The 21,851-nt window shown below is 41.0% G+C and overlaps 1 protein-coding gene across 1 annotated transcript in view; it reads left to right on the forward strand.

Moving 5' to 3' along the window:
- MAN1A1 (mannosidase alpha class 1A member 1) overlaps positions 1–21,851 on the forward strand; it is an 884,250-nt gene that overhangs the window by 780,000 nt on the left and 82,399 nt on the right. The window contains exon 13 of the mRNA XM_044074409.1: positions 411–526. Coding sequence (XP_043930344.1) covers positions 411–526 — 116 coding nt within the window. The remainder of the gene's footprint in view (positions 1–410; positions 527–21,851) is intronic.

Raw genomic sequence — 21,851 nt, forward strand, 5'->3', positions numbered from 1 at the left:
TATTCACAGATGACACAAAATTATTTACAAAATTCCAGATAGCTGGGCTGGTAGTGTCACAGTTGTAATGAACTTAAGTAAAGTTGAAGATCATAGTAAATCACAGCAACCACATTTTAGACATTCATTAAGATCGTGATTTGTCATAATCTCTATAGTTGCTTTTGCTGCTGAGTCATGCCTGTAGATGCACTTCCATGCATCTGAAACTGTGACCATCCATCACACAGTATAATAGGTTTTATTTATTTTGTCTTTCAGCAGAATTTCTTCATTATTTCAGAACATCATAGATGTAAACAATTGCATGTTCATTGCATGTGTTAATAAAATGGACAGAGAGAAATCGTTTTTTCTTTACTTGCTTTTCCCATCCTCATTAGTTTCTTTCTTCTTTTTTGCACTTTTAGGCACTAGAACAGTACTGCAGACTAGATGGAGGATATTCTGGTATTAAAGATGTTTATGCTAGCCGCCCAGGTCATGATGATGTGCAACAGAGTTTTTTCCTGGCAGAAACACTCAAGTAAGTAAAAACTGCACCTAAATGTAATTTATTTAGTATCCAGTTGCTTCAGAAATTTCTCTAAAATGTTGCTAGTGCCAGCTCTGTTCACATACATATTCTAGCCCTGACTTTGATGGAGGCATGGGGTATTCATGTATTGGACCTAGCACCTTGCAATGTGGCCATCTGCAAGCTCTTGTTATCTTGGGGGAAGATGTATAGTGGTCTGCTGTAGCAGAATCACCTGATGAAAAAGGCTAAAGCACTAGCTCTCGGGTGTTCAGTGTGTTTGCTGAGCCTGTAACACTTGTGATCAAAAGATGCCAGTGGTGTTGGAGTTTTTGCATTGCACATTCAAACACATTGGAGCACCCTAGAGGAGTATGAACAGCAGCTTAAATTTAATATTGCAGCTAAGGCATGCCTCAACTAATGGGTGATGTAGCTGTCTATGATCAAGTTGTTGCAGGCTGAAAATAAATAAAATAATACTTTATAGGTTCATAGGTAGGTACTAGGCTGTCTGCCTGAGGGCATTTATAAGCCTAGCCAGAGTGTGTTGGCTTTCGCCGTCCCATTGATTAATTAACTGACCCTCTGTCAAGCAGAGCCAATGAAGTGATCCCAGGGGTGTATTTTCTGTTACCCATCCACTCTTCAAGGTTTCTCTTGAAGAGTGTTAGTGAGGGGCTCTGCCTGATGTCATTTGGAATTTTGTTCCAAAGCATGGGGAGTCTCTGTGACAGGAATCTATCCCTCCAGCATGTTCTGTTTATTGTTGTGGCGAGGTTTAGCTCACTAGAGTGCGTGGCTCGCAGTGACTTGAATTTCTTTAGGTGGAGCATGTCCAACAATTCTGAGTTGGACATGGCTTTGTAAGTCGGGCAGAGATCACCTCTGAGTAAGCGTTATGCCACTGAGTACAGCCGCAGTTTTTTCAGTAGGGCTGCATAGGACATATGTTTGAGACCATTAATCCTCTTAATGAGGTACTTTTGTGGTCTTTCCAGCTGTTGGAAGTGTCTTGTGAGGTACATCCCAAATGGGGCATTGTACTCTTGAGGCCTTGACTTTGAAACCAGGTGTCTCATCTCAGTAAGGACCTTTTGGAGGAGGTCCGTGTCAGCTGGAGAGTCAGTTATGGCTCCCAGTTTGCAGTCACCGGCGAACTTGGTTAATCATAGTCCTGCTGTGTTTGCCTGTACTTCTGAGAAGTGTATGCTGAACAGTAGGGGTTTCAGGACCGAGCCTTGTGGGATACCACTTGTGACTGGTTTAGAGTTGGACCTGGAGCCCACTATTCTTACCGTGTGAGTTCTGTCTGTAAGCCAGTTGGCAACCCATCTCATGACGTAGGGGTTTATGTTTATGTTCAGGCTGGTGAGTTTTTCTGTAACACCCGAGTGGGGAATGGTGTTGAAAGCCCTTGCCGAGGTCAAGATAGGCTGTGTGAACCACCTTTCCCTCGTCTATGGCCTTGGTGACTGTCTCGAAGAAGTCATCCAGGTTTAGTAGGCATGATCTGCCCGTAACAAAGCCGAACTGGGTCGGGTCAAGTGTTTGGAGGTTCCCAATGTCTTTGTTAATGAGTTCCATGATGATGCGCTCCATAGCCTTGCACACCAGGCTAGTCAGGCTTATGGGGCAATAGTTACCAGGGTCAGTTGTGGCCCCTTCTTTGTGGAGAGGAATAACCGTTGCTTTACATCTGTTGTTGTATAGTTTGACAGAAGTGAACTGTTGTGCTGATAGCAATAGATTCTCCTCAAATGACAGAGGGACTGTAGTAGGTGGAGTTGCACCTAAATTCAATAATGCCCTTCATACAGTACAATACCTCATAGTAGGATGGCTACAGCACTGAAGTACTAGAGGTGGAGCATATTTTGGCGAGCTGTGCAGAATAATGGTTAACTGATAGGAAGCAAAGTGAAGCAACATAGTTTTTTCAGTGAATGGCTGGCTGCAGCCTTATAATCATAGTACTGGTGGTGGTATGAGAGCCAGTCTCCAGGGTGCCCCAGTGCAGCTTGCAGGATTCAAAATAGGTGGTGGTTGCTTTGCCAAGGTGTGGACATTAAAGTGAGAGATTATTTGCATCTACAAAGGGTGTGTATGTATGTGTATATATATATATATATATATATATATATATATATATATATATGTGTGTGTGTGTGTATAGACACACATCCTCAAAGGTTGAACTAAAAAAAAAACCCAAAAGGGAAAACAAAGTATCCCAAATAAACATAAAAGCAAATGCACTAAAAAGTGATCAATGAAATGGTGTGACCAGAGGGAAAACCCTGCACATAAAACCACAATGAAGTGCTTTTTTTGCATGGGGAGCTAATTCCCCCCCCCCAAACACCACTGCTACTTAATGCGGTCAACTGCAAGATTACACATCAGTAGGTAAAGGGCACATTCCCAATCTGGTTATACAACTATCTTGCACAGGGTTTCCCTACAGTAATACTTCAGCACATGTGACCAAAAGCATAAAAAAATATTAAGATTAAACTAATCTGACACAGTGCTAATACTGCCTCACCAGTAAGTCTCTAGAACCAGCATACCTCTCAGTTGTAGAGATTTTTGCAGAATATCCAGATTTTTGCCTCATATTTTTGGTGTGTTCCTCATAAAATTTTAGATTTTCTGAATTCTTGTGGCAAATCAGTGAGGACTGAGTACACTAAATGACAGTCATTTGAGTTTCAGACTTCCTATCCTTCAGAAAATGCATTTATTCCAGTAATTTTCTAAGTTTAAAGAACGCTATTTAAAATTTGTCACTATTTGGGGGGCTTTGCCATTAATTTTGATTTTGTTCAGATTTTTTGTGCTAAGGGGTTGAGAGCTATGAGAACCTGCCATCGGTTAGTCTCTATTTACATAAAACTCCATTCACCCAATTGTGCAATCAGTCTTTCCCCCACTGTGTAAACGTGTGTGTGTATTTGTATATTACACAGTTATAAGTAAGCATTTAGTGTGCATATATTTTAGTAGGTGGAAGAAAAGTAGAGTGCCATTAGAAAAGACACAGTGAGAAGAAAGCAAGAATATACCACAGATCCTGAAGCTGTGAAGCAGAAATTTAAATCATTAAGCCCTCATTCTACCAAGATGAACAAAAGCTGGTGACACTGGGTGCAGTATATGTATGTGGGATAGTGTAATGTAGACCTGCAGTTGGGATTCAAAAGATACTATGCTAAGAAAAGGTGGAAAAGGTTAAAAGACTAGCACAACTGCAGAGGATACCTGTAACAGTCAAGCAGCTCTTTTGGACCAGAAGTATTTTTTGTGTGTCACCAGAGACACGTTTGATAATTTTCTGCAATTATAGAGTAAGGATAAGAGAAGTAGGGAAAGAGCCTAACTAGATAGGAAAAACTGGAGATGTGCATATGAAATTATTATTCCATGAACATGATGATGGAGTCATAGAATGCAGAGCCTCGAAGTATTGCTAGAGTACAAATCTGTAGAATGGTTTAAAGATGTTTAGCACAAGTTGGAAAACACTGGGAAGTGGAAGGAAAGCTTCAGATAGTGAGCTGCAATACCTGGAAACATTATGAACCAAGTTTTTCCTTCCTTTAGAACTTGTGTAGTATTTTGAAGAATTGATCAAAAAGCAGATTACAGGGGGGGGGGGCAGAGATATTGTTTGGGGGTTGCTACCATAGTTTATAGGCAGTATTCCTCTATGGGAGCATTCCTGTTATCTCTGTTTACAACCTTTAGCTAATGTAACAGTCAGTAGTTTCCATGACCCTCCACGTCTGATGAAATGAATTGTGTAATTTGGAGGTCTTTACAAGTTTCTTATTTCTAAAAGAAAGATGAGGGCTCTATAGCACTTTTTTTCTTTTTAACTGTACAGTTTTGCCTCCACACTCCGACCCTGGTTCCCTGACAATAGGGACTGTGCTGCCACATGTGCTCAACTGGTCTGTTGAAGTGAACTGCCATTATCTGCATAGGCATCAGAAGTATTTTTGTGTGTAACTTAAGTTAACTTCATCCCCTTGTGATGTGCGTGGCTGCCTCACAGCAAGGGCTGCTTATGGTCCCAACATGTCCTGTCATGGAAAGACAGAAGCTACTATCACTGGTTTGGGCAGCCACAGGACACATCCTTCCCAAATGGTCACTGCTTTTAGTGCTAATTGTAGGCGCCACTGTACATCACCAGAGAAGCAGAACAGGTATGAAGTAAGCACCCTTCCCCCCAGGATGGGGTATAGGCTATGCTTCCCATCATTCACTTGAGCCACTACCTGAACTTGTGTCATCTGGGACCTGAGTCATAGTGTAGGCTTTATCCCTCAAAACCACCAGGTGGTTAAAGGCTTTGTAACACCTGGTGTTGATGCAGAAATAATCTGAAGGCACATTTGCTTGTAAAGTGGCAAACATTAGATACAGGTAGGTTGATTACATCTTAGAGATTAGAATTTGGTTGTGAGGGGGGTTTGGAGATTACTCCATGTTACTGGGTAGGCAGCCAGGGCAATTGCTGAATATTTCTTGCCAATTCTCCTTTTCTGATTTAATCTCCGGACCAGCTCCCTTTGCCCTCTGGTGGAGAGACCAGGCTGTGCAGCATTACAGATAGCTTAAGAGCTGTTTTCATGGGACAGCGGAAAGTTTAAGTACTTTTGTGTTGGTGAAGACTGTACATCTTTATTGCATGCTATTTTTTTTACTTCATGCAGGGGGAATATGGTCCAAGGAAAGAAAATGATGGCCTTTTTTTTTTTTTTTTTTGCAAGTTCAGGATTCTTCATTGAAGAAACCCATTGCCAAGACTGCCTGTTCTAATGGAGACTGACAACACATGTTAGACATTATATCAATCCAGTGATGTTTGGAATCTGATATCTAATACTGTAGAGTTCTGGCTCCAGAAGAGCTAGAACGTATGTCCCAAGTATTGGGACTGCTTGACACATGCAATTGTTCCATACTGCACTATATCTTACTGCCTCTCCAGTTCACTTCTTCTAAAATTCTTCAGGTACTAAAATGGCCCTAGAATGCTTCCAGCTGTTATCAAGAATTTTTGAGGAAAACTTGTTTTTACCTAGTTTGTATCATATTTATCAATGCAACAAAATATCAGGGTAATAAAGAACTGTGAAATTATTTGATATTGCAGCAGGTGCAACAGCTTTGTGACCCTTTTGATTAAAAACAAGCATCTTTATGCTTTCAAATAAGACAAAGGATTCACATCTTGAGTTCTCACACAGAGTACATTACTAACAGCAGAATTAAGCCTCAAGTTGTGAATTTGGTGAATTTTGCTACAACGTAAGGATGTCACAGTTAAAATTTATGCCTCATCTGCAAGATGTAGTTTACATGAGAAAATGCATCCAGCATTTAATCAGTTGTGCAGTAGCCATTTTATAAACGCTGATTTTGAAAAGAGGTGTTAAAAGAAAGGGTTTCAGAAGAATTTGCTTGTTGCTGGACAGAAAAATAAACACTGATTGTTTGCTGGCAGTATTAATGTGAAAAGAGTTGAAATAGTGAAGTCAGAAAATGCACCTGAAACAGCGAGGCAAGATTGCAAGTCATATTGTTTGTCAGAAATGTGGAGAATTAATTTAAATGTTGAACTTAAACACTTTTGCAGAGTGCAACACCGTGCGTGTCTGAATATAATTTTGAGTCATTGAGGCTGCAAAGCTCAGATTGACATACGCAGTAGGGCGAAGACTACTGATGTGAATTAAAAAATAACAAGATCATGCTTAAAATCATTGTATTTAAGGAAGTAGTAGGTAATAATGTTGGATCATTTTTTTCAACAGCTTTTTTCCTTTCTACCGGTAACCATCATCTGCCATCAGTTCCTGTTATTATTCACCAGTTCTGCTGGACCCACATTAACCTCTCCTGGGCTATACCCAACCCATGGCCTGGTCCAATGAGGAGCTGGAGTAGCCTGGTACAGCATCATACTGCTGCTGCTGAGGAGTATTTTTGCTACTCCACTCCCCACCCCCCCCCCACACACACACACACACACACAGATGTGCCTCATACATCCCTGGAGGTTGATAGCGTTGGTATATTCTGTGTCGTTTGGTTGTGACAAACTGAAAATTGTGAAATGAAATTGCAATTTGAATGCAAAGAAAGAAGGTTTTCCCTTGCTTTTTCCGAAATGTTTGCACAGTCATAGAGACACATTGAGTCTAACACAGAGACACAGCAGTGGATACCCTTCATGAATATGTTAATTTATTTTCAGGTAAGGAAGCTTGTCAGGATCATGTAAAGGTGAAGTCCAATTCTATACTAGTGAAGCATACTCCGAAAATGTGTATCTGTCTCCCAGATGTAGAACTGAGCAGGAAATGAAGTGAGTAGAAAGCTTGTGTCATTACAGCTGAGTGCTCCTCCAGGCGCTTCTGCAGTTACCTCCTACTGCTCCTCCAGGTGTCAGATATTACTTGTTCATATTTGCATTAATAATTCCAAAACCATGTTATATACAAGATATCAGAAAATTTTATCTTGAAGCATACATGATGGCAAGCACAACTGTATTGATATTTGACCTCTGTCAATGAGTATTTGTTAGAAGTGTAAAGTGATAATGTAATTTTTTAAAGGCTCAAGCCACACCCATTGGGAGTTAATGGTACACACTTAAAAGAGCTGTACTGGAGGAAATGAGTTAAGAAGTAGCTAGATCTAACAAAAATGAGTTTGTGGTATTGTTACTGTTCTAAAGCAAGATTCACATTTGCAAAGCTCAAAATGATTGAATAAAGTAACTGAAAGATAGCATTATCTATTGAATACAGTTGAAGATATGGTTTCAGTAATGCTAGATGCCAAATTATTTTCTGTAATAAATGCAAACCAAGAATTCTTGCAGAAAAAGCTAGAAGATGAAGAAGGCTCCAAATTATATGAATTTAATCCATTAGGAAGTTACTTGATATTTTGTCACCACAAGAAGTACTCTGAGTAGCTGCACAGATAATAGAAGACTTGTAAGCTGATCTAAGTACAATTGATGTATTAGTGTGGTGTTGAACAGAAGAAGAGTACGATGGTGAACTGATAGAATTGCTGAGTAGACTAATACGGCTGCTGAATAGAATAACTTAAATAGTAGCAAATGTAAAATAAGAGTGACAGGTCTGAAATGTATGAGTCATATTCTGATGTCAGAGGACTAAGAGCATTTATATGAAGCCCAATTGAAAAGACAAGCGGGCATTATAGGGTTTTTTTTTTTTTTTAGGAATGATGCAGTACCTTGTAGAACTTGTACTTAATATGTCTGCTATAAGTCTGTCCCTGAGAAATGTGTTGGGAGGAAGCTGTATTCTGCGAATGGAGTTTCAAGCAGGAAGAGTTTTGAAGTACTGAATGGACAGTTACAGATGCACCAACATCAAATAATGTGATGAGTAAACCAGTTGTGTTGCAGTAGATATGTCAGAGTGGTATAGGAACTGTCGTCTTGCAAGAAAGCAAACCATGTATAGGACAGAAAGGTTTTCCAGTATGAATGGTTAAAGCTAAAGTAATGTTCCTCAAGTTAGATGGGGATTCTGGTAGATGCTGCAAATTATTTGCCAGTATCTTTCCTGGATACAGATCTTAAAATTTTAACCAAATTTTACTTCAGAAACTTGAAGGCTTTCTGATGATTATGGTATTCCTGAACCAACTGGGCTTCATTAGAGGTAGTCAGGGAGAGCTAGACGCTGTTAGAATATGCCTAATTAACCCAATCATCTGACACAAACTGAATTTGTCTGCTGGGGCACTTATGTTATACTACCAGAAGGCTTTAGACTCTATCAAATGGTCATTCATTTGGGCAACTTTACACTGTTTTATGTTCCCTAATTACTTTATTGCTTACTACCAATTATTGTAAACTGCCCCTACTGCAGTAGTTAGCATGAATGGGGTAACATCAGAAGCCATTTAATTAAGCGGGGAAACCTACTGACTTTACTGTTTGTTGTAAACTAAACCAGTGCCCCAGTAAAATAGCACATTTTGCCACTAACTCATCAAACGGAACCCATCACTACTTAGCCTTAAAATGCTTGATTGTTTTGAATTACCCAAGCAACTCACTCACATACAACTACCCCTAGTCCACAAATTGGTATACAAACCAGAACAAATCAAAACCCTGCTAGACTTATTACATACATACACACACACACACACACACCAGCTAGGCCACTTTGATCTGGAAACAAAATACTCCTCACTTACCTACAAACCACACCTGTCAGCAGGAACCTCTCTGTATTACAGCTAAGTAGCCAACTCCTGGAACTTTATCCTCTTATCCCATAAACATACTAGCAACCTTTCCAATTTCAACATCAATTTAAAAAAAAAAATCTGTCTTCACACCTGGGACTGTACATGCACAACCCTCAAAACAAATGCATGAACACATCCTGTCTGTGTGTATTCTATCTGATGTCAATTTTCATTCATTCCTCAATGTGTGGGTTCGAGTCTGATCCTCGGCTCCAACTTGGCTGTTCCATACCCATAGTGCTATGCTCCCCTTCCACACCAGATCTCATTTGCCGCCTTTGCGTATGAATGTGATTGCTACTGCTCTCAAGCATTATAGTGAGTTTTTGACGCATTTAAATCCCTTTATCTTTATAACTCCCTTTTCTTTCTGAAATTAGTACTCTTTATATCCTTCCTTAGCCCTACACTTTTTGTACCATAACTTAATACCATTGCTGGTAGTTTCTAATCCCTCTTTACCATTTCACCTGTAACCTTTACCACCATTGTTGGTAGTCCTTTCTTTTCCTTCCCCTTCCCCTTAAAAAAGTTGCTTTTTTTTGTGTGCTTTGTTACTTGTTTCATTATGACTGAAAAACCTTCTGGTGTTAAGAAGTGCAAGCAGTGTGGCCACAAGATTCCCTTATCCGATGCTCACATCTCTTGTTTGTCTGGGCCCTGCCCATATAGAAGTCCCTTGTGACATTTGCAAGACTTTTAATCCAAGGGCTTTAGTGAACAGGAAAAATAAATTGATTTTGAAAGGACTCCTACCAACTAGTTTTTCTGAATTGCTGGCTGGAGCTCAACCCTGCAAAGCAAACTAGAAAGAGTTGAGGAAACGACTTGCTGAATCTTCCACTACATCCATGGATCCAGTAAAGGAGCAAGCCTTACATATTAAAACAAGAAGGATGCTTCATGTTCGCCAAATGAGCTATAAAAATCAGTGCATACCCAGATTATATATTCCCCGTTCCAAAGGAAGGATGGGCCTCCTTGAAATTGATTACATGCATAGATCTGCAATCATGGGACTCCACACATATCTTCTGACCTCACAAGACCCAGAAGTAGTGAAATTTTGAAACATGGGGAGAATAAATCTAAGATGACTTTCTTCTTAACCTAGCAGAAGCATACCTGCGTCAAGCAGGAATGGAAATCAAACCAGAAGTAGATCAAAGTCAGGTAGCAACTGAATGTGCCAAAAAACAAAAGAAAGAATTTAAGGTGAAGGACCAGATGAAAAGGCAAGAAATGTGGAAAATGCATAAATATAGCTACAAGTGTAGAAAATTTCCTGAAGAACCTCATGTTGATCAGGAACAAATGCAGGAATGGTTAAGGAGCGGTGAATTTAAACCAAGATGTGAAAGGTTAATATTGGTGTCTCAAGACAATGGGCTACATATGTGCAGGTTTGCAAAGTCCATTGAACATGTGGGAGAAACAGGCAAATGTAGATTTTGTAAAACCGAACTGGAAACAGTCGCATACCTCGTTGCTGGTTGTGACATACTAATGGCAGAAGGACTGTATACCAAAAGGCACAATAATGTGGCGAGACTGTTGCACTGGGGATTGTGCAAACATGGTTTTGAAGTGGCTGAAAAGCATGAGCCACACAGCATCATAGAAAATACTGAAGCCTACATCACATGGGATCATCCATTACCAACCATCTTAGTTTTAGCCACAAAGGGTCCCATCTAGAAGTATATTATTGAATTGATCCAAGTCCACCTAATATACTATTAATTTTTATCATACTGGAATGCAATTGCATATCAAGCTTATTTACAGCCATTTCATTTAATAAATGTCAGTTAATGAGTGTATTTTTTAGTTACATTTAAATGAACAACAGCATGGATAATAAGTCTTTTTAATGTAAATTTTAAAGATCTAATTTTTTCTAAAATTCATTTATAGCAGTTAAATGTGTTTTTAAAGCAAAAATGGCACTTTTGCATGCAACCCCAGACAGTTAAAATCTTTCAATCTTAATTTTAATTTTCATTTTCACAATTGGTTGTGAGTGTGAACTACAATACAATTAATGGCAATTCAGTATAAGTCTTAAAATTTTAGTTAATTTTTTACTTAAGCTTTTTTGGAACTAGGTATAAAACCAGGCGATGACTAAATCTGCTTTTCTTTTTTTTTTGGTTGGGAATAAAGCTTACATTTCAACTGTTTGAGAGCCTTATATATTCATTTTACGGTCAAACTGCCTTTCTCAGGGTTGGTTCAATGGAACACTTTTTTTTTTTTAATAATTGTGTTTGTGGTTTTGCAGTGCTTACTACCGACTTTTGGATCCTTCTCCAGTGTTTTCATCCTTGAAATCATTACCACCCAGTGACTAATAGTAACTATAAGAGTGCAACAAGAAGAGAAAACATATCAAACAAGAAGAGCAACAAGAGCAGTGTGGAAGAAGTATCCCCAAGTAGTAGGATATAGTAGTATGGGCCTTATAAAAAGAAACTCTTCCTATTTATCAATAAGATGCTACCACATGCAGTGCATAAAATTGCAGAGAAAGTCATCACTGCACATTGCACATTGGAACTCTTTTGAAGAGCACTTTGACTGAAAACAGTGAAAAATACTAATAAACGCGCGTCAGTCATTTTTTGATTTAGGAATGGGGTCCATTCCCATCATGGTATTAAAACCCAAAAGATTTGGAGAAATGCCTTCTCAGACCACCAACCTCGGTGAGAGTTTTCTCATCCCACTTCCAGTTTTTCTCTTCGGATCTTCCTTCTGGTTCCCAGATGACTTTACCTACCTACCATGATCATCACCATCATGCCTCCTCCTCATCCTCAGCCAGCCAGGACACCCCAGCCCCAGCCACCCAGACCACCCAGCAGGGTATCCTTATTTCTTCTGATACTTCTGATCTGCATCCCACTGATCCTATAGAGGAAGAGAGAAAAAAAATTAGAATCCCCAAGGAGTCAAATCACAGATACTGATTTTGATGAAGGGGAAGGGTCCACAAGATCACCACTTGATGAAGGACGCTTTTGAACAATTTGGAATCAATGAGCAAATGGGTGGGTTGGTTTATCAATAGTTTCTTCAAGAGAGAAATGGCATTGGTATTCTTTGGGGTCTTTGCATCTACTTTTGGGGTTGGTCACCCAAATCCAACAAGCTCATTGAGTTGATCTCTTGGTGAGTGTGGAAGGAACCTGATTCTACTGACCTGGTCCACAAAAGACCAGGTAGGATCATGGCACCACCCAAGAGAGAGAAAAGAGTTGAGCTCGAGTAGCAGTAGAGATACCGGTGTGGTGTGGCAGTGGCAAAAGAAGAAAGAGAACTTGTGAACAAAGTTCATCTGTTCATCCCTCTATCAGGGAGGTCTAGGGTGATGGACAGGTTTGGGAAGTGTGTCTATGTTTCGGTAACTTTCACATTTAGGTCGCTGAACTGTTTAATGCACTTTGCCAGACTACAGAGGGATTTAATTAAAGAGCTTTCCAAATCTCTCTTAGGAGCAGTAACTGCTGAATCACAGACTTTTGTTGCATCACAGTTGGCTACCTTACAATCCATTACTATCTTGCCCATGACACTAATTTCACATGCAGCTGAAGGTACCTCACAGGCGGCGGGTTCAGGCACTTCCATTAGGAGGCATGCCTGGATGAGCTTGTTTGATTTTGTGGAGCCCTTCAAGTCCTCCTTCATCAATGCTCCTTTTCACAAAAGTTTATTGTTTGGCCCCAAAGTGAAGGGGACACACTCCAAGTGTGAGAAAGGTAGTAAGATCCTGTCTGCCATGGGCCTACGTTTTTTCAACCCCTCAAAGAACCTTCTCTAGGAATCAACAAGGTGGTTGGAAGATATGGTTCAGAAAACCCCAGGGTCCTTTCCATGATCCATGTGGAGATAGTTCCCCAAGGGGCAGGGGGGGATACTCTAATGGAAGACGTCTCCCTCGTGGCAGAGGTGGCCTGCAAAACCAGGGCTGCAGAAGTTCCTTCTCTGACAAGCCCTGCCAGCGTTCCTGAAAGGAGACCCAATTTCTCACCTCTGGAAGCAGTTGGGGGATGTCTGTCACCTGCACTAGGGAGCCTGGCTAAACATTACAAAAGATACATGGGTGCAGAAGATTATTTCCAGAGGTTATATAATTCCTTTTTCCCTTCCTCCTTCCTTAACGGTAAACAAAATTCTTGATATTCCACCCAGTCAGAGGAAAGTAGTAGCTCTGGAAATAAAAAAGCTGCTAACAAAATAGCCATCCCAGAGGTCCCCCCCAGACCACAAAGGATCCAAAACTTAAGGTTCTTTTTAGTGCTGAAGAAAACAGGGGACTGGAAACCAATTTTGGATCTCAACAATCTAAACAAATTGGTGCAGCAAACCAAGTCCCAGATGGTCATGGTTCAATCCATTTTGCTTTTCCTGCACACAAAATGACTGGATGTGCTCAATAGATCTTCACGATGCGTACTGTCAGATAAAGTGCACAGGTGATCCAGGAGATATCTACACTTCTGGCTATAAGCCAGTAATTACCAACTCAGACAGCTGCCTTTTGGTCTCACCACTGCCCCGGGGGGAGTCTATATTAGATAATCGAAGTTTCAGAACTTCAAGCACCATATGGTGGACACCATATGATCGAAGTACTGAAACTTCAAAAATCTAATAAAAAAAAACAAAAAACAAAAGTAATTGCTTTAAGCAGGGGTCAAGCCCCCCTGCACCCCCCAAGTGGGGAGCTGTGTCCCCCTCCCGCTACTTAAATATACCAACTCCGAGATCGCACTTTAATGGAGTATATTGCGCAAAGGGAGGATTTCCCTTTCTTACGCTGTAGTGCGATCTCGGGAGTTGGTATATTTAAGTAGCGGGGAGTGTGGGGGGCTTGCCCCCCTGCTTAAACCCTTTTAGTTTACTTTCCCTTTTTTTTATTTATTTATTTTTTTTTACATTGTTCAATGTTTTGCAACTTTGATCACTAGTGGTCGATGTCTAATGATTCAAAGTTGTAAAACGTCAACAATGTAATATAGACCCCCCCCCCCCCCAGGATGTTCACCAAATGCATGGAAGCAGTAGTAGGTCACTTGAGACTGGATGGATTCAGAGTGTTTCTTTACCCGAACGAATGGCTCATTACCACCTCAACCAAGCATCTACTAATCAAAGCAAGAGATTGTGTACTCCAATTTTGCTCTCAAGTAGGAATTACTTGTTAGTTTCAATAAATCTCATCTAAAACCAACTCAAGTCCTAGAATTCATAAGAGCCTTATTCAACACTGTATCAGTGACAGCCTCCCTTTCCCTGCCAAGAGTACAAACTGTAGAACTTCAAGCCAGGAAGATGATTCAAAGCTCATCACTGTCAGCCCGATTAATTCTACAGGCATTAGATTTGATGTCCACTGCTATAATTTTGAACCATTTGTAAGATACCATATGAGAATTCTTCAGTGGACCTTGGCAACTCAGTGGTCCATCCTGTACCAGCCCTCTTCCATCCAAATCAAAATAGCACAGGCATACAAAAGATATATCAGGTGGTGGGTTTGCTGCGATCAGATTTCTCAGGGCTGACCATTCATGCTTATTCAGGCCAAAGCCATAGTAAACACGGATGCATCCTGATTTTTTTTTTTTTGGGGGGCATTTCTTGGGAATGGCAGTCCAAGGCACTTGGTCCTCAGAAGAGGCAGACAAAAGCATATCGATGTCCTAGAAATGAGAGCAGTGCTTTTCAAGACTCTCCCTTCAGGGACTGTTACGATTCAGACAGTATGGCAGTAGTCTGGTTCATAGGTAGGTACTAGGTTATTGGCCCTAGGGCCTATATAAGCCTAGCCAAAAAGGTACCCTGGCTTTCCCCACCCAAGAAAATTATTTTCTTGTGCCCCTGTCGAGCAGAGCCACAGAGGTGATCCCCGGGGTGAATTTCTTATTTCCCATCCAATCATCAAGATTTTTCCTGAGTGCTAATGAGGAGCTTTGTTTGATATAGATTGAGTATGGGAAGTCTCTGGGACAGGAATCTATCCCTCCAGCATGTACTGTTTAGGTCCCTAGAGCATGTAGCTCTGAGGGATTGGGATTGCCATACATATTGTATTCTTGATTGCAATTTATCCTATTAATATTTCTGTAAATGCATTTAAATCTGTTTTTGTCTGTTGAGGATTCTTTCCCATTGTTTACAATTACTTAACTACTGTAAAATGTTTTGGTTTGAATCTGTTGTGAAACTCTTCTCCCTGACCCTCTGCTAAAAATGGTCTTTTGACTTGGTCAGACTTTCCTGGTCATCAAAGGACAAATAAATGCAATCAATAAAATTTGTGGCTATGAGGTTAAATGAGATTTTGGAGAAGACCTTGCAGGCTTGTAAGATAGAATATGGTATTCCCCAGCTCACCTTGAGTACCTCTTACACCAGTGACCATGTTATTTGGTTCAATCAGCCCCACCTTCAAATTTTAAGGCTTTTGCAGTATTGTACAAGCTGGTTGTATTCTCGGGGCTTAAGCTAAACAAGGTTAAAACTGGTCTTTTCATAATAACACAAAGAGCTCTTCACCTCTATAACAATCTATTTGGCTGGCCTTGTAAGGTACTCAGCACAGTTAATTAGCTAGAAATTATTATGCCTTTAAATCTCACCAATCTGGTACAGGGAAATCTTCAACCACTGCTTAGTGAGCTAAAAGGGCAAGGTTGATTGCTGGAAAAAAAATATCCTTTTCTTAATAAAGTGCATTTAGTAAAGATATGGATTCTGCCCAAAAGTACTGTTCTCTCTGCACCACCTACCTCATGCTGCTTTTGCCCCCCCCCCCAAAAAAAAAAAATCCAAATCTTTTTTTTGGATTGCTTATTGGACAGAATGCAACCACATATCAGCAGACAGAAGCTCTTCATCCATACTTTCTTTAGGGGTTTTAGCCTACCTAATGTCTATCATTAAGGGGCGACAGCTGTAGGATGTTATGTTAGCGGCAGGCAGCAGACTGCTTTTCTGTGGAGTGAGACTAATTTTTGGTTGGGGCTACATAGCGAATAACAGGGGTCAAATGTTTCATCTTAGAGTGCGAGACCGAGGGGGCCTTGATCTTTGGTTTGATTGTTGAGTCATTAAGGGGGTAAAAAGAACCTGGGTCATCTCCTCACTAGCACACATATGGAGCGGTCTAAAGGTTTCAGTTAAAAGCCAGCCTATAATCTGGTGTAATTGGGAAAAGGCTGGCAATCCAGTATGTTAAGATGTGTGAGACATACATAATTGGTTCATGCGGCCTTCTCCGTTTGGATTTATCAAAGGCAAGTCTTGCTTACTCATCCTGGGTGGATTTTGTTTTGAAAAGGCTGTGATGATGTGAGGTATTTCCATCTACGCCAGGAGAAATAGGGCAGTGGATGTATAGCATATGCCCACACAGCTAGCTGGAATTTTACAAAGCATTGTCATTTGTATGTCTGATTTGTACAGATGCTTGTGCTGAAAAAGTTATTTGTAAAGCTGCTTGTGTTTAAAATTCCAACAGTGGGTCCTGACTGTATTGTAACTGATTAAATGTATTATAACTGATTAAATCTATAGGTTTTAACAGAGGATACTGGGAGAGAAGAGGTTAATCTCAGTCCAGCTAACTTTGAAAAATAGTAAGAAATTAATTTAGGCCATACAGATTGTAGCTTACAGTTCTGATTGCAGCCAGAAACTGACTGTACCCGAGAATAGTTAATTAGCTCCTGTATGAAAAATCGATGTGTTTTCATGGTTTTATATTTTCCAGATGATATAACACATCTCAGCAAAGCTGTGTGTGCATGGTAATACATGTACTAAATTCTGGTTCAGTTTCTAGCAATGGGGTTGGCATGGGAACCAGAAGTCAGTTGATCAGATGTATGTGATTTCATTCTGTAGTCTAGGACAAAAATGATATTTTAATACTAGATGAGACTGAAGTCTCATGGCACTGTTTATAGAAGCTGACAAGGAAGGACCCCTCACCTACTTCATCTTGCCTTGCTTTAGTAAATGAAACCGGGAATAGTAATTCTTTAGATCAGTCAGGAAAATATAGTGAGATTAGTCAAGTATTGTTTTTCTGTATCTGTGTGAATCTATTCATTTGGTTTAATATTTCCTGTGATTGAAACTCCGGTGTTTATTGTAAATAGATATTTAGTATTTTGTGTTCTTTAGTTATTTATTATTAAATATATTTAAACTTTTCATTGTGGCTGGTCCTTTAGAGAATATTTTAAACTGTGAGAGGAGTTGCATCCTTTTGGTGACATTGTGGCCAAACACTCTCATTTGTATTAATATTAATTTAACTCATTATAATTGGGTACCATTGTAAGAACCTTAGAGTAGCTGGCTTTGAAGTGTCTGGTGGCAGTGTAACTACCTTAGAGTCTGGGTGGGGGGGGCATAGCTAGTAAATCTTTGCCAGCCTTTCCCAGGTGTGTGTGTGTATATGTGAAAATCACAATCTCAAAATGTATGTCAGTTGTTTGGAGCAGGAACACAAAGCACTGGTTTCACAGAGAAACGTGGTGGAGGTCTTGGCTTGGACACTCTGCTGAGGACTCAACTCTGTAGTTGTGCCAGTGGTGAGTCTTATTGGGGATCTGGAGAGAGGGGGAAAACCAGCCCCCAGACTGAGTGTGTTTCCTGTGTGCTCTTAAGGGAAACTGTGCTTGATGCAGAGAGCTGTATCTGCAAATACTGTGTGTATCCATTTTTGTTCCAGGTGAATGTCCCTCTCCACTGTCAGTGGTAAGGATTTAGGCTCCTAGATTACTGGCCCAGACTGGGGACATCCCAAAGGTCACCAAAACAGATGATGAAAGGAAAATGGAACATACTGTATACTTTTACCTGGCCCAAGCTTTTGACACAGATTCCCACTCAGGCATAGTAGAAAAGCTAAATAAATAAAATAAATTGGGAATAAACCCATGTGTCACCTGCTGGATTGCCATCTGTCTCACAGATAGGACACAGTAATTGAAAATACCTGACATTATCTCCACAAAGAGTCCAGTGACCAGTAGAGTCCCTTAGGGTTCTGTGCTGGGGGCTCCTCTTGCCAATACCAAAGGGCTGTGGCTGATTAAGTTTTCTGTTGATTGCAAGCTAGAAGCATTCATTGAATCCTCAAATGACTTGCCATCCTGCAGGAAGGTTTATCCCAAATAAATAACTGGTACCAAAGTCATGAACTGAAACTAAATGCCAAAATATGCATTAGTGTATCCTTTGGGAAGTCATCTATCCCAAGGAACTACCACATTAACAATACACCCCTAGCTTATAAACAAAGGGATTGTGTCTAGATATGGGGATGTCATTGGTCCCCCTTTACTCAGCGCTGAATAGGACAGTCATTGAATATAACCCACCCTTTGACATTTATCTGTCCAGATACATGAAACAACTGGAATGTCCACAGAGATACCTTACTAAAAGGATATAAGACTTTAATAGCATGTTCTACATGGACCAACTCAAAGCCCTATCACTGTACTCTGTATCCTACAGACTGCTAAGAGGTGACTTGTTTCTAGCATACAAGGCATCCTCCGATCCAGTACTGATGAATTTACTGCACATCAGCAAATCAAATGACACAAAGTATTCAATCTAGGGATCTAAAGTACGACTGCAACAGCAAAATAACTGTTTGGAGGAACAGGTATGTTTTGCAGAGGATACCACTGCTCTGGAACAGACTCCCCATTGACATAAAATAAAGTTCAACCCTTCCATATTCAAACGCAGCTTTGATCTATGGATGAGAGAGAGAAAATGTACTCCATGAGTGCACTTTATACAGATGCAGCTCCTAAATGCTTTATGCCATTCTGGGTCCCCGTAAATTATCTATGCTGTGATATTTTCATTGGGGTGATATATAATTGCCGACCATGGGATGGTGGTTAAGGCCAATCTGTAACCAAATGGGATACGTTAGTTTGAGCAATAAAAAGGGAAGTTGGTTAGGCTTAAAATGGACCTCAAGGGCAGGTAGCCTAGTACTTGCCTATGAACAAAAAGGATACCATCACAAGTTCCCTCAGTTGAAAACCTCCTGGTGGCAGTTTTTCCAGCTCAGAAATAGTCTTACTGATTTAGCCTGGATGTCAAAACTCACATTCAATAACTGTGAAATGTATTCATAAGTTTATACTTGACTAATGACCACCAGGGTCTTTATAAGATTAGCTGTGCAACCGACCCAGCCCACTTTTATCCCAGAGTAACTTGTATGCCAGTATGGTGGGGCATGTTAGTAAAGAGTTAACTGAGAGTTATGTTGGGGGGTATGTTAGTTTGTGATTAATTTACTTATTGTCGACCTCTGTCCATCAGAGACATGGGGACCAAACCAGGGGTGAATTTGAGATTTCCCATCCAGTGATCAGGACTTTGTTTCAGTAGGGTCAGGGAAAAACTCTGCTTCACACATGGGTGGGGAGGTTATTCCATAGTGTGGGTGTTGCAGGCAAAGTTCAGGTCCTTGGATCTAGTGTTTGTGGTGCTGGGTTTTTTTTTTTTTTTTGCAGATGTGCAAGAGAATGAGAAAGCCTTATATGCCAGACATAAATTGCCTCTAAATAAGGCGATCTGTGTAGGACAGGACATTCATACCCTCTATTCTCTTGGTGAGGAGCCTTTGAGGGCATTCTAACTGTTGAAAGTGTTTGTCCCCTCTGACATGCACCTTAAATATTGTACTCAATTATAGGTCTGATAAGGGCTGAGTAGAGAGGTAGTGTAACTTCCTTAGACTTGGATGTCATACTCTTGCTTATGAGTTGGGCAACATAGAGTGATTTTCTTACTGTCTTGGCTATGTGTTGGTCAAGGGCCAGATTACTGTCTACATATGTTTTAAAATCCATAACTAGTGGATCAACTGTTAAGGATGTTTTATATCAATAGAGCAATTAGCTTGGGTGGATGAGTTCCCAAATGCACTATAATGCATTTCTTTGCAGTGAGTTAAATATGTGGCTTTGGCCATTTGTTTGTGTTAGACCATCTTGCAGGATGCCAGTGTCATGGGGAGGAATCCAGTGATATCACCCAGTTTGCATTCATCTGAGAACTTGGTGAGCCAGAGGCCTTTGACATTGGCCTTGACTTCCGAGAAGTAGATGTCGAACAGGATCAGGCCCAGCAATGAGGTCTGAGGTACTCCACTGGTAACCGGTCTCCTGGTGGAGGGGGTCTCACCAATCCAGATTTATTTGGCCCTATCTGAGAGCCAGCCAGCAATCCAGGGATTTGTATAGGGATTTTTGCCAAGATCTGAGAGTTTCTCAATAATACCCGAGTGGAGTATTGTATTGAAATCCTTGGCCAAGTCAAGGTAAGGCAGTATCCTAATGTCCTTCTCTTTCTGTTACAGTATTCATACTGTGGGATTTCCAGACCTCAGGCAATCTGACGTCGGCTCCTATACAAAAGCTTAAGCCTTGCTGCTGTAGGTGCGTGGGATGTCGCATGTAGAGCCATAAACCAGGGACTTATAAATGTGACGTCTGCACGCACAAACCTCAGAACTTTTCAGCAGCAGATGACGTACACTTCAACCGTTCCACTCCTTAGTCCAAAGACTTCAAAAAAGATTTTTGTTTTTCTTACTACTAGAGCTTGATGTTCTTCATCTCACATTGCTGCAGTCCTTACACTTGGGTAGTCCGCTGTCCTCGGTCGGCCCGAATATCAAAGTATTAGGCTGACGTCGGTCAATGCGCTTAAGACTGACATCAGGACGTCAGGGTACAAATGCGCATGACCGACGTCATATCCTCAGTCTTTTTTGCCGCATGGTCCGATGCAGAAGCAGCGTTGCAAGTGCTGTTCGGCGTTCTGAAATTTTTCGAATTCGGAGTTTCAGACCGAGTCATAGTTGGCTAAGTACCCCGTTGGGGAACATTTTAGTTTTTTCTTGCCTCAGTGGTTTACGGATGTCAGAAAAAGTGAATAACTGTATTTCTTGTGGGAAACAGATACCGCATAGAGATTATCATACTTTGTGTATTCCTTGTTTGGGGCCTGAGCACGGCGTTGTTGGGTGTCGCTTTTGTGCTAGGTTCAATAAGCGCACTATTAAGCGAAGGTTAGATTGTGCCAGGTTGGTCTTTGGGAAGCGGTGCAATTATAAGATGCCGTCGGATGCTCCGGCGCCGCTTCTTCAAGAAGCGCAAAGACAAAGCAGCTAAACCCAGGCAAGAAGAGTCGTCCGTGCGGACGCCGGTTCTTTAGAGGCGTCAGTGGAACCGGTGGTTCCGGAGGCTTCTCTGGAGTCCCAGGGGGAGACTTTGTTATTGCAGGATGTGGCCTCTCAGGAGGCAGGTCAGGCTGAAGGGGCTTCTCAGGTTACTGTACTCCCTCCCTTCCTAAGGTGGTTAGGCCCTCTCCTTCTGTTTCTAAGGCTTCTCCCAGAGGCAGGCCAGGTTTAGCTTCTGTTGGTGTCACTCCTAGTTCTACAGGATCTGTGCCCAAGAAGCACATGCTTAAAATGGCAGAAGATTTAATTACTTTGATTAGAGGTTCTTTGCCCCTCCAGATAAGAGGCCTAGGGTGGAACCAGAGTTGGGGAGTTTTGAGCAGGCTTCAGATGTTTCAGAGTCTTCGGCTGAAGACGTGCAGGAGTACTCTCCTTATTCTGATTCTGATGCAGATGATTCAACTCCTTCTGCTTCTCCTCCAGAGGATTTTTCTTTTCAGAGACTCTTCATTCCATGAGGAACATTTTAAGTGGGAAGGTCAGGACTTCTCTGATTCCAGGAAAAGGCTTAGGGAATTTTGCTTTTACCCCAGCATAGGCCTTTGGCTATACCTCCTGTTCTGGATGTTGTGGAAGATGTGTTTGCAGAGGCTTCACTTAATCCTGATTCTTTGCCTCCTGCTCCTGTTAAACCGGATAGGTATTACAGGGTGCCTGAGGCTCATAAATATCTTTATAAGAGTCCTAGGGTGGACCCAGAAACTGTTA

The sequence above is a fragment of the Protopterus annectens genome, chromosome 1.part1 (genome assembly GCF_019279795.1).
Source record: "Protopterus annectens isolate FY-2018-M chromosome 1.part1, PAN1.0, whole genome shotgun sequence".
Lineage (NCBI taxonomy): Eukaryota > Metazoa > Chordata > Ceratodontiformes > Protopteridae > Protopterus > Protopterus annectens.